Raw genomic sequence first — 12502 nt, 5'->3', positions numbered from 1 at the left:
TAAGTTTCATTAGGTCCCATTTGTTTATTCTTGTTTTTATTTCCATTATTCTAGGAGGTGGATCAAAAAAGATCTTGCTGTGATCTATGTCAAAGAGTGTTCTTCCTATGTTTTCCTCTAAGAGTTTTATAGTGTCCAGTCTTACATTTAGGTCTCTAATCCATTTTGAGTTTATTTTTTTTTATGGTGTTAGGGAGTGTTCTAATTTCATTCTTTTACATGTAGCTGTCCAGTTTTCCCAGCACCACTTACTGAAGAGACTGTCTTTTCTCCATTGTATATCCTTGCCTCCTTTGTCATAGATTAGTTGACCATAGGTGTGTGGGTTTATCTCTGGGCTTTCTATCCTGTTCCATTGATCTGTATTTCTGTTTTTGTGCCAGTACCATAGTGTCTTGATTAGTGTAGCTTTGTAGTATAGTCTGAAGTCAGCTCCGTTTCTTTCCCTCAAGACCACTTTGGCTCTTCAGGGTCTTTTGTGTCTCCAAACAAATTTTAAGACTTTTTGTTCTAGTTCTGTAAAAAATGCCATTGGTAATTTGATAGGGATTGCATTGAATCTGTAGATTGCTTTGGGTAGTATAGTCATTTTCACTACATTGATTCTTCCAGTCCAAGAACATGGTATATCTCTCCATCTGTTTGTATCATCTTTAATTTCTTTCATCAGTGTCTTATAGTTTTCTGCATACAGGTCTTTTGTCTCCCTAGGTAGATTTATTCTTAGGTATTTTATTCTTTTTGTTGCAATGGTAAATGGGAGTGTTTCCTTAATTTCTCTTTCAGATTTTTCATCATTAGTGTATAGGAATGCAAGAGATTTCTGTGCATTAATTTTGTATCCTGCAACTTTACCACATTCATTGATTAGCTCTAGTAGTTTTCTGGTGGCATCTTTAGGATTCTCTATGTATAGTATCATGTCATCTGCAAACAGTGACAGTTTTACTTCCTCTTTTCCAATTTGTATTCCTTTTATTTCTTTTTCTTCTCTGATTGCCATGGCTAGGACTTCCAAAACTATGTTGAATAATAGTGATGAGAGTGGACATCCTTGTCTCGTTCCTGATCTTAGAGGAAATGCTTTCAGTTTTTCACCATTGAGAATGATGTTTGCTGTGGGTTTGTCGTATATGGCCTGTATTATGTTGAGGTAGGTTCCCTCTGTGCCCACTTTCTGGAGAGTTTTTATCATAAATGGGTGTTGAATTTTGTCAAAAGCTTTTTCTGCATCTATTGAGATGATCATATGGTTTTTCTTCTTCAGTTTGTTAATATGGTGTATCACATTGATTGATTTGCGTATATTGAAGAATCCTTGCATCCCTGGGATAAATCCCACTTGATCATGGTGTATGATCCTTTTAATGTGTTGTTGAATTCTGTTTGCTAGTATTTTGTTGAGGATTTTTGCATCTATATTCATGAGTCATATTGGTCTGTAATTTTCTTTTTTTGTAGTATCTTTGTCAGTTTTTGGTATCAGTGTGATGGTGGCCTCCTAGAATGAGTTTGGGAGTGTTCCTTCCTCTGCAGTTTTTTGGAAGAGTTTGAGAAGGATGGGTGTTAGCTCTTCTCTAAATGTTTGATAGAATTCACCTGTGAAGCCATCTGGTCCTGGACTTATGTTTGTTGGAAGATTTTAAATCACAGTTTCAATTTCATTATTTGTGATTGGTCTCTTCGTATTTTCTATTTCTTCCTGGTTCAGTCGTGGAAGGATATACCTTTCTAAGAATTTGTCCATTTCTTCCAGGTTGTCCATTTTATTGGCATAAAGTCGCTTGTAGTAGTCTCTTAGGATGGTTTATATTTCTGTGGTGTCTGTTGTAACTTCTTTTTCATTTCTAATTTTATTGATTTGAGTCCTCTCCCTCTTTTTCTTGGTAAGTCTGGCTAATGGTTTATCAATTTTGTTTATCTTCTCAAAGAACCAGCTTTTAGTTTTATTGATCTTTGCTATTGTTTTCTTTGTTTCTATTTCATTTATTTCTGCTGTGATCTTTATTATTTCTTTCTTTCTACTAACTTTGGGTTTTGTTCTTCTTTCTCTAGTTCCTTTAGGTGTAAGGTTAGATGGTTTATTCAAGATGTTTGTTGTTTCTTGAGGTAGGATTGTATTGCTATAAACTTCTCTCTTAGAACTGCTTTTGCTGCATCCCATAGGTTTTGGATCGTCGTGTTTTCATTGTCATTTGTCTCTAGGCATTTTTTGATTTCCTCTTTGATTTCTTCAGTGATCTCTTGGTTCTTTAGTAATGTATTGTTTAGCCTCCATGTGTTTGTGTTTTTTACATTTTTTTTCCTGTAATTGATTTCTAATCTCATAGCGTTGTGGTCAGAAAAGACGCTTGATATTATTTCAATTTTCTTAAATTTACTAAGGCTTGATTCGTGACCCAAGATGTGATCTATCCTAGAGAATGTTCTGTGCGCACTTGAGAAGAAAGTGTAATCTGCTGTTTTTGAATGGAATGCCCTATAAATATCAATTAAATCTATCTGGCCTATTGTGTCATTTAAAGCTTGTGTTTCCTTATTAATTTTCTGTTTGGGTGATCTGTCCATTGGTGTAACTGAGGTGTTAAAGTCCCCCACTATTATTGTCTTACTGTCGATTTCCTCTTTTATAGTTGTTAGCAGTTGCTTTATATATTGAGGTGCTCCTTTGTTGGGTGCATGTATATTTATAATTGTTATATCTTCTTCTCGGATTGATCCCTTGATCATTATGTAGTGCCCTTCCTTGTCTCTTTTAACATTCTTTATTTTAAAGTCTATTTTATCTGATACAACTATTGCTACTCCAGCATTCTTTTGATTTCCATTTGCATGGAGTATCTTTTTCCATCCCCTCACTTTCAGTCTCTGTGTGTCCCTAGGTCTGAAGTGGGTCTCTTGTAGACAGCATATATATGGGTCTTGTTTTTGTATCCATTTAGCGAGCCTGTGTCTTTTGGTTGGAGCATTTAATTCATTCACGTTTAAGGTAATTGTCGATATGTATGTTCCTATTACCGTTTTCTTAATTGTTTTGGGTTTGTTTTTGTAGGTCCTTTTCTTCTCTTGTGTTTCCCCCTTAGAGAAGTTCCTTTAGCATTTGTTGTAGAGCTGGTTTGGTGGTGCTGAATCCTCTTAGCTTTTGCTTGTCTGTAAAGCTTTTGATTTCTCCATCGAATCTGAATGAGATCCTTGCTGGGTAGAGTAATCTTGGCTGTAGGTTCTTCCCCACTTTAAGTATATCATGCCACTCCCTTCTGGCTTGTAGAGTTTCTGCTGAGACATCAGCTGTTAACTTTATGGGAGTTCCCTTGTATGTTATTTGTCGTTTTTCCCTTGCTGCTTTCAATAATTTTTCTTGTCTTTAATTTTTGCCAATTTGATTACTGTGTGTCTCGGTGTGTTCCTCCTTGGGTTTATCCTGTATGGGACTCTCTACGCTTCCTGGACTTGGGTGGCTATTTCCTTTCCCATGTTTGGGAAGTTTTCGACTATAATCTCTTCAAATGTTTTCTCGGGTCCTTTCTGTCTCTCTTCTCCTTCTGGGACCCCTATAATATGCGAATGTTGTTGCGTTTAATGTTGTCCCAGAGGTCTCTTAGGCTGGCCTCATTTCTTTTCATTCTTTTTTCTTTATTCTGTCCCACAGCAGTGAATTCCACCATTCTGTCTTCCAGGTCACTTATCTGTTCTTCTGCCTCAGTTATTCTGCTATTGATTCCTTCTAGTGTAGTTTTCATTTCAGTTATTGTATTGTTCATCTCTGTTTGTTTGTTCTTTAATTCTTCTAGGTCTTTGTTAAACATTTCTTGCATCTTCTCGATCTTTGCCTCCATTCTATTTCCGAGGTCCTGGATCATCTTCACTATCATTATTCTGAATTCTTTTTCTGGAAGGTTGCTTATCTCCACTTCATTGAGTTGTTTTTCTGGGGTTTTGTCTTGTTCCTTCATCTGGTACAGAGCCCTCTGCCTTTTCATCTTGTCTGTCTTTCTGTGAATGTGGTGTTTGTTCCACAGGCTGCAGGATTGTAGTTTTTCTTGCTTCTGCTGTCTTCCCTCTGGTGGATGAGGCTATCTAAGAGGCTTGTGCAAGTTTCCTGATGGGAGGGACTGGTGGTAGAGCTGACTGTTGCTCTGGTGGGCAGAGCTCAGTAAAACTTTAATTCTCTTGTCTGCTAATGGGTGGGGCTGGGTTCCCTCTCTGTTGGTTGTTTGGCCTGAGGCGACCCAATACTGGAGCCTACCTGGGCTCTTTGGTGGGGCTAATGGCGGACTCTGGGAGGGCTCATGCCAAGGAGTAGTTCCCAGAACTTCTGCTGCCAGTGTCCTTGTCCTCGCGGTGAGACACAGCCCCCCCCTGCCTCTGCAGGAGACCCTCCAACACTAGCAGGTAGGTCTGGTTCAGTCTCCTATGGGGTCACTGCTCCTTCCCCTGGGTCCTGATGCGCACAGTGCTTTATGTGTGCCCTCCAAGAGTAGAGTCTCTGTTTCCCCCAGTCCTGTCAAAGTCCTGCAATCAAATCCCGCTAGCCTTCAAAGTCTGATTCTTTAGGAATTCGTCCTCCTGTTGCTGGATCCCCAGGTTGGGAAGCCTGACGTGGGGCTCAGAACCTTCACTCCACTGGGTAGACTTATCTGGTGTAAGTGTTCTCCAGTTTGTGAGTCACCCAACCAGCAGATACGGGATTTGATTTTACTGTGATTGCGCCCCTCCTACCATCTCATTGTGGCTTCTCCTGTGTCTTTGGATGTGGGGTATCTTTTTTGGTGAGTTCCAGTGTCTTCCTGTTGATGATTGTTCAGCAATTAGTTGTGATTCCGGTGCCCTCGCAGGAGGGAGTGAGAGCACGTCCTTCTACTCCGCCATCTTGAACCAATCTCACTATAGTTTATTTTGCATTTAAATTTTTTTATACAAATGTAATCTTACAGTATGTATTATTTTTGTCTGGCTTCTTTCATTCAGTATAATTTGCAGTTCATCCATGTTGTTTCATGTTTCAGTACTTAGTTCCTTTCTTTTTTTTTTTTGCTGAATGCTATATACCCCAGTTTGTCCATTCTGTCATTGGACATTTGGGTTGCTTATAGTTTTTGGCTATTACAAATAAAGCTGCTAGGAACATTCATGTACATGTCTTTATATGGACATATATTTTCATTACTCTTGGGTAAACATCTACTTGTGGAATGCCTAGGTCATATGGTAAATGAATTTAATATTTTATGAAACTGCCAAACTGTTTTCCAAAGTTATATTTTATATTTCCACTAGCGGTGTATGGGAGTTCCAGTGTTTCACATCCTAGCCAGCGTTTGGTACAGTCTGTGTGTGTGTGTGTGTGTGTGTGTGTGTGTGTGTGTGTGTGTGTGTGTGTGTAGTCTTTTGAGTCGTTCTAAAAGATGTAGAGTCACATTTCATTGTGTGGTTTTTTAAAAAATTAAAAAAAAAATTTTTGGCTGTGTCGGGTCCTAGTTGCACCTCGTGGGATCTTCTTTGAGGCATGCGGGATCTCTGTTGTGGTGCGTGGGCTTCTCTCTAGTTGTGGCGTGCAGATTTTCTCTTCTCTAGTTGCGACGTGCAGGCTCCAGGTTGTGTGGGCTCTGTAGTTTGCGGCATGCAGCCTCTCTAGTTGAGGTGTGCAAGCTCAGTAGTTGTGGTGCGCGAGCTTAGTTGCCCCATGGCATGTGGGATCCCAGTTCCCTGACTAGGGATCGAACCCGCGTCCCCTGCATTGTAAGTCGGATTCTTTACCACTGGACCATCAGGGAAGTCCCTCATTGTGTTTTTAATTTGCATTTCCCTAATAACTAATGATGTTGAGCCTCTTTTTATGTTTTACTTGCCATTTATATATATTCGTTGATGAAGTGTTCAAATATTTTGTGCATTTTTTAATTTAAAATTCACTACCTTAAAGTGTACAATTCAGTTGTTTTTAGTATATCCACAAGGTTGTATAACCATCACCTCTCTAATTCCAGAACATTTTCATCACCCCAAAAAGGAAACTCATACCCTTTAGCAGTCATTTTCCATTCCCTTCTCCCTTGTTCTCTGGCAACTGCTAGTCTACTTTCTCTTAGATTTGTGTACTCTGGAGATTTTATACAAATGGAATCATGTGGTATGTGGTCCTTTGTGTCTGACTTCTTCCACTTAGCATACTGTTTTCATGGTTCATCCATGTTGTAGCATGTATTAGCACTTCATTCTTTTTTATGGGCAAATGATACTCCAGTATATGGATGTACCACATTTTATTTATCCATTCATCAGTGGATGGGCATTTGGATTTTTTCTAGTATTTGACTATTATGAATAATGCTGCTGTGAACATTTGTATATACGTTTTTGTGTGAACATATGTTTTCAGTTGTCTTGGGTATATAACCTAGGAATGGAATTGCTAAGTCATATGGTACTTCTGTGTTTAACTTTTTGAGGAGCTGCCTACTGTTTCCCACAGTGGCTGTACCATTTTACATTCTCATCAGCAATGTATGAAGGTTCCAGCTTCTCTACTGCTTAGAGTTCATTGAACCTCTAGTATTGGTGAGAGTATAGTTCCCAACACATTTGGAAAAATTTCAGCCATCCTTTCTTAAAATATTTTTTCTACCCCACCCCTTCTCCTTTTGGGAAATAAAATTACATGTTTAATTGCCTGCTTAAAGCTATCCCATAGCCCACTGATTATCTGTTAAATTTTTTCAGACTTTTCCCCCCTGCATTTCATTTTGGACAGCTTCTATTATGATTTTAAGTTTACTAATCATTTCTTCTGTAATATCCAATCTGCTGATAATCCTGTCTGGTGTATCTTTCATTTCAGGCATCGTGGTTTTTAATCCTTTAAGTTTTTAGGGGGTCTTTTAAAAAATCTTCCAAGTCTCAAAACGTCTGCTGTTTTGTCTAGCAAATGCACTTATGAACTATTTTAATGTCTTGGTCTAATAATTATATTATCTGTGTCATTTCTGGGTTAGTTTTTTAAAAAATATTTATTTATTTGGCTGCGCCAGGTCTTCGTTGCTGGGTGTGGGATCCTTAGTTGAGGCATGTGGGATCTGTAGTTGCGGCATGTGGGATCTAGTTCCCTGAGCAGGGATCAAACCTAGGTCCGCTGCATTGGGAGCACAGAGTCTTAGCCACTGGATCACCAGGGAAGTCTCCTCTGGGGTAGTTTTGATTGATTCTTTTCACTAGTCAAATTTTCCTGCCTCTTTATAAGCCTGGTGATTTTTTTTAATTGGATGCCAGACATTGTGAATTTTTCCTTGTTGAGTGCTGGATATTTTTGATTTCCAATAAATATGCTGAGCTTTGTTCTGGGATGTGGTTAAGTTACTTGGACACAGTCTGATTTTTTTCATGTCTTGCCACGAAGCTTGGTAGACAGAACTGTAGTATCACTTAGTGTATGGCCAATTTTGCTTTAGTACTTATTTTGTAAAACCCCTCTAAGTAGTCAGCTCTGTTTTGTGCACCATAAAGTTTGTCACCCTGGCTGATGTTAAGAGGAATAACTCCTGGGGTTGTGTGACCTCTAGGGATTGTTCCCCTAATCCTTTCAGGTACTTCTTTGCCCAGTGTTTCTTTGGGTAGTTTCCCCACATGCATACAGTGTTCAGCATTCACCTGAAGACGCAAGGGGGACCCTCTACAGATCTAATCCTCTGCAGAACCCCAAAGCTCCTTCTCTGTGTGACTTTCTTCCCTCTGGTACTGTGCTCTATGAACTGTAGCTACCCTGGCCTCCCCAGACTCCCAGCTCCCCTCCTCATTTCAGGAAGACAGGTGGATTCCACCTGATTTCCTCCTCTGTGTGCCACAGTCTGGAAATTCTCTCCAGGCTCTAATGAGCTATTTTAAGGCTCACCTTGTGTTCTGTATCTCAGGGGCCACTGTCCTTCATAGCCTGATGTCCAGTATCTTGAAAACTGTTGTTTCACTTTTTAAAAAAAAATTATTTATTTATTTATTTATTTATGGCTGTGCTGGGTCTTTGTTTCTGTGTGAGGGCTTTCTCCAGTTGTGGCAGGCGGGGGGCCGCTCTTCATCGTGGTGTGCAGGCCTCTCACTGTCGCGGCCTCTCTTGTTGCAGAGCACAGGCTCCAGACGCCCAGGCTCAGTAGTTGTGGCTCACGGGCCCAGTTGCTCTGCGGCATGTGGGCTCTTCCCAGACCAGGGCTCGAACCCGTGTCCCCTGCATTGACAGGCAGATTCTCAACCACTGCGCTACCAGGGAAGCCCCTCACTTTTTTTTTTTTTTAAGGTAGTAGGATAAATCTGTTCCCTCTTATTCTATTTTGTCTGAAAGTGGAGGTTTTCATCTCACCCATTAGTTCTTCAGTCTTTTTTTTTTCTTTCTTCCTTCCTAACTTTCTTTCTTTCTTTCCTTCCTTTCTTTCGTCTCCTGTTGCATTCTTTTATTTATCACTTCTGGGACTCCAGTTATCAACTTGTTGAACCTTTTGTTATTGTCTCATAAGTTGCTACAACTCTATTCATTTTCCTATCTTTTTTCTTCCTGTTTCCCAGACTGGATAAATTCTAATGATTTGAATTCAAGTTCACTGACTCTTTTTATGTCATCTTCAATCTGCTGTTAAGCCCATTTAAGTTTGTTTGTTTTTTAAATTTAAGAAATGTATTTTCCACTTGGTTATTTTTCAGTCTCTGTTTTTCTGCTGAGGTTTTCTGTTCATTCATTGTGAGCATATTTTCCTATAACTTCTTAAACATAGCTATAATAGTTGACCTAAAATCCTTGTCTGCTAATTCCAACATGTGGTCCATCTCAGAGTTGGTCTCCAGTTGATTGTCTTTGTTTTAAGTATGGGTCACGTTTTCCTGTTTGTCTAGTGATTTTGGACATTATGAGTGATACATTGTAAAGGGTCTGGATTCTATTTTGTTCCTCTGATTAATACTGAGTTTTTGTTTTAGCAGGCAGTTAACTTGCCTGAACACAAACTCTGAACTTTGTCTCTCCTGCAGGTGGCAGCAGGTGAAATCACTGTTTAGTCTTTTTTAGCTTTTAGCTGGGCTTCACGGAGTCTGCTTTGTGTTTATGTAGTTCAAGGGTCTGCCAGAGATTTGGTCTGCAGAATTTGTGGCATTCTGTCTATGGCTTTCTCCTTTCAGGTATTTCTCCTCTCATTTTCCTGCTGCTATGGTTGCCCTGAACTCTGTCTTCTAATTATTGAATCTGTAAAACTGTGTATTTCTGTCTGTGTTTGAGCTACCTTGTTTAGCTATGACTGAGGCCTGCTGTTAGACAAAAGTCCATAAAGAACTGAAAACTTTTCCAGTGCTGTTCTCTTTTTCCAAGTGTTGACTACCCTTTAGTTTCTTCCTGCTCTGGGTCAGTCTCCAGTGTCTTCAGGTGGTTGTTTTAATATTTCAGTACTCATCTTGGTTTTGAGAGCAGTAGATTTGCTAGGAATAGCAACTCTGCGAGGCAGAAAGAACAAAGAAAATGAATTTGGAGTTAGATACATTTGAGTTTGAATTCTGGACTCAGTGCAGGATTTTCTAGGCCTCTGGTTGTTGCTTAACTCCCTTGAGCCTTAATTTCCTTGTGTGTTAATGGGGAAGGTTAGTTCTTAGATTTTGAGATTTTACTCATCTATTCTGGAAAATAAGGGGAGTGGAACGGAAGACAACTAATTCCAATGACAGTTAATTTGAGAATATTTTATTTTTGTGTAATTATGAGAGGATTTCAAAGGCCCATCCCAAATGTCCACTTTGGGACTCTTTTATTATTAATCATTTTTTCCATTGTGGAAAAATTATATCATAAAATTTACTCTTTTTAACTATTTTTAAGTGTGTAAGTCAGTGATGTTAATTACATTCACATGTATGCTAGAAATCAACCTCTTGCATTTTCTGACATGTTTAATTGTGGGAGATTTGTTATGAAAATGGAAAATTTTAATTTTATGAGCTATTTCCTGAAGATTGTGTTGCTCTAAAATACTGAAAATGTGGCTTGTTCATAAAAAGTATTAATATTTGATAGCTATAATGACTAAATGAATTCAAATAGAATTCATTCATGAGTAAATGAATTCAAATAGAGGCCTGATTGTATCACTTTATAGTATGTGAAAAAAGATGGGTTTTACCTACCATGTGTGTCTGGGCAAAGTCATTTGACCATATTGGGACTAAAAATGTCTGTGATCTGAGTTATTTTTTCCCTAGAATGAACTGTAGCTGAGAGCAGAAAGATTCAAATACTCTTTAAAAAGTACTGATGATATGATTTGAAGTAGAAAAATTGGATTGACAGAGAACTTTCCAGGGATATGTATGTCACATATAAAAAGAGTCTAGGTAGTATTAATAATTTAATTTTCAAATATTTGATTTTCAAAATGTCATTCTGTCATTTTAGGCATTAGCTAAAGAAGATATTGATGCAGCTATTCAATCAATATTATACAGAGAAAATTATATAATTAAGGTAAGAATTGGCTGCAGAATATGTCTCAATTAAAAATTAAACTTTGTTTTTCCATTTCAGATGTAGTGCATTGTCATTATAAAAATTTTAGAAAATATAGAAAACAATTAAACACTCATTGGCCTTTAGGATTGAACTTAAAAGAGCTCTGAGATTGCTTTAATTTAGTTCCTCTCTTCGTATACTTCGTGAGGACTCTTTTATAGATACCTTATAAGAGTTTCCTCCTACTCACTTGTTCCTTCATGTTAGTGGGGCTTCTGTGGAGTCACTATGTATTCTTAAAAGCTTTAAGAGCTGTTATTGGAACACACTGGCCAATTATTACTCAGGTATACATAAGTAAGAACAAAGCTTTAACCGTAGCAGGATGGGCTTAATTATAAGACAAGATGAATGTCTCTGTGAAGTGTACTAAACACTGGAGTGGGTAGCCTATTTTTGTTTTTAAGAATTTTCTTTAGAGTTGTTTAAAAAGGAAAGGAACTGTTCATTGAGAATGGTTGAAATGTGCTATGACCTGAAGTTAGGGAGGGATATCACCTGGAGAAGATTACAGGGTTTTTATTATTTTATTTTTTTCATTTTAAATTTCATGTTGTTGATCCTAGTAATCACATGATTTCGTTTGCTAGATGAAAGAAAGGTATATGAGAAGTTTTGGTGAGAATGATTTAGTTTATAGCCTAATTTAGGCATTTTCTTTGCAGGCTACTTGTCATTTTTACCAGGTTGTGCTACTGTTCTGTCTTTTTTTTTTTTTCCCCATAGAATATTCTTTTTTTTTTTTTTGGCTGTGCTGTGTGGCTTGTGGGATCTTAGTTCCCTGACCAGGGATTGAACTCGGCCCCTCGGCAGTGAAGGTGTGGAGTCCTAATGACTGGACTGCCTGGGAATTCCCTCCATAGAATATTCTTCTGCCTCATTCTTTGTCATTCCTTCTCTTCCTAGATAACTCTATTCTTTAAGGCCCATCCCAAATGTCTACCAATTTGGAAATCTTTTAAAAAATTTAATTATTTTTCTGTTGTAAAATATATATAACATAAAATTTGCTTTTTAACCATTTTTGAGTGTACAATTCAGTGACATTAATTACATTTATGTGTTGAACAACCATAACCACTATGTATTTCTAAACTTTTTTCATCACCCCAACCGAAACTTTGTACTCATTAAGTAGTAACTTCCCAGCCCTCCTTCTGCAAGCCTCTGGTAACATCTGATTTATTTTCTGTCTCTATGAATTTGCCTATTCTAGATATTTCATATAAGTGGAATCCTACAATATTTATCCTTTTGTGTCTGTCATATTTCACTTAGCATATTGCTTTTAAGGTTCATCCATGTTGTAGCATGTGTCAGAACTTCACTCCTTTTTATGGTTGTATAATATTCCATTATACGTATATACCACATTTTGTTTATACCTTCATCTGTTGATGAACACTGGAGTTGTTTCCACCTCTTGGCTATTGTGAGTAATGATGCAGTGAACACTGGTATACTAGTATCTGTTTGAACCCCATATATCTCTTGCTACATGGTCCCTCCTCCTGTTGTTTTGTAGATTTGTTTTGTAGTCTGTCTTCCAGGGAGAGCAGGCATGTTGTCTAATTTATTCATGTATTCTTTGTTTCCAGTATTGTGTGTGTCACACAGTAGAAGCCAACCAAATGATTTAATTAATGGATGATTCTGTGGGTTATTCTTATGAATATAAATTAAGTTTAAATTTTGGAACGAGAAAACTTTAAGATAATATATTTGTCTTTCCTATCACTGTTTACTAGGAACTAGGTAAGTATTTAAAGCATCATGACTTCTTAAATGCAAGAAGAAAAGAGATATTATATAAAAGATGGGTTGATCATGTGGCAGATCCTCTCCAGAAGAAAATTATAGAAAATGTTACTTCACATAAGAAGATTAAAAAAAGGAGACAAGAGGAATTAGATGGTTTTTTAAAATACGTAAATAAAAAGGTACTAAGAGATCATTTGTTACTTTTTTCAGTTG

At 37.8% G+C, this 12502-nt stretch overlaps 1 protein-coding gene across 16 annotated transcripts in view; it reads left to right on the top strand.

Annotated features, from left to right (window-relative positions):
* Positions 1–12502, top strand: part of LOC309644088 (protein FAM228B) — a 33855-nt gene that overhangs the window by 3958 nt on the left and 17395 nt on the right. For all 16 annotated transcript variants that reach the window (XR_014254225.1, XR_014254226.1, XR_014254227.1 and 13 more), the window contains exons 3-4: positions 10415–10483; positions 12277–12468. Coding sequence is in view for 12 of the 16 variants with exons in the window: in XM_082427510.1 (XP_082283636.1) it covers positions 10415–10483; positions 12277–12468 (261 nt within the window). In the remaining 4 variants the exon portion in view is untranslated. The remainder of the gene's footprint in view (positions 1–10414; positions 10484–12276; positions 12469–12502) is intronic.

This window comes from Balaenoptera physalus (assembly GCF_965194825.1).
Source record: "Balaenoptera physalus genome assembly, chromosome: 15".
NCBI classification, from domain to species: domain Eukaryota; kingdom Metazoa; phylum Chordata; class Mammalia; order Artiodactyla; family Balaenopteridae; genus Balaenoptera; species Balaenoptera physalus.
The sequence above is the reverse complement of the archived record's forward strand: the minus strand, read 5'-3'. Positions and strand labels throughout refer to the sequence as shown.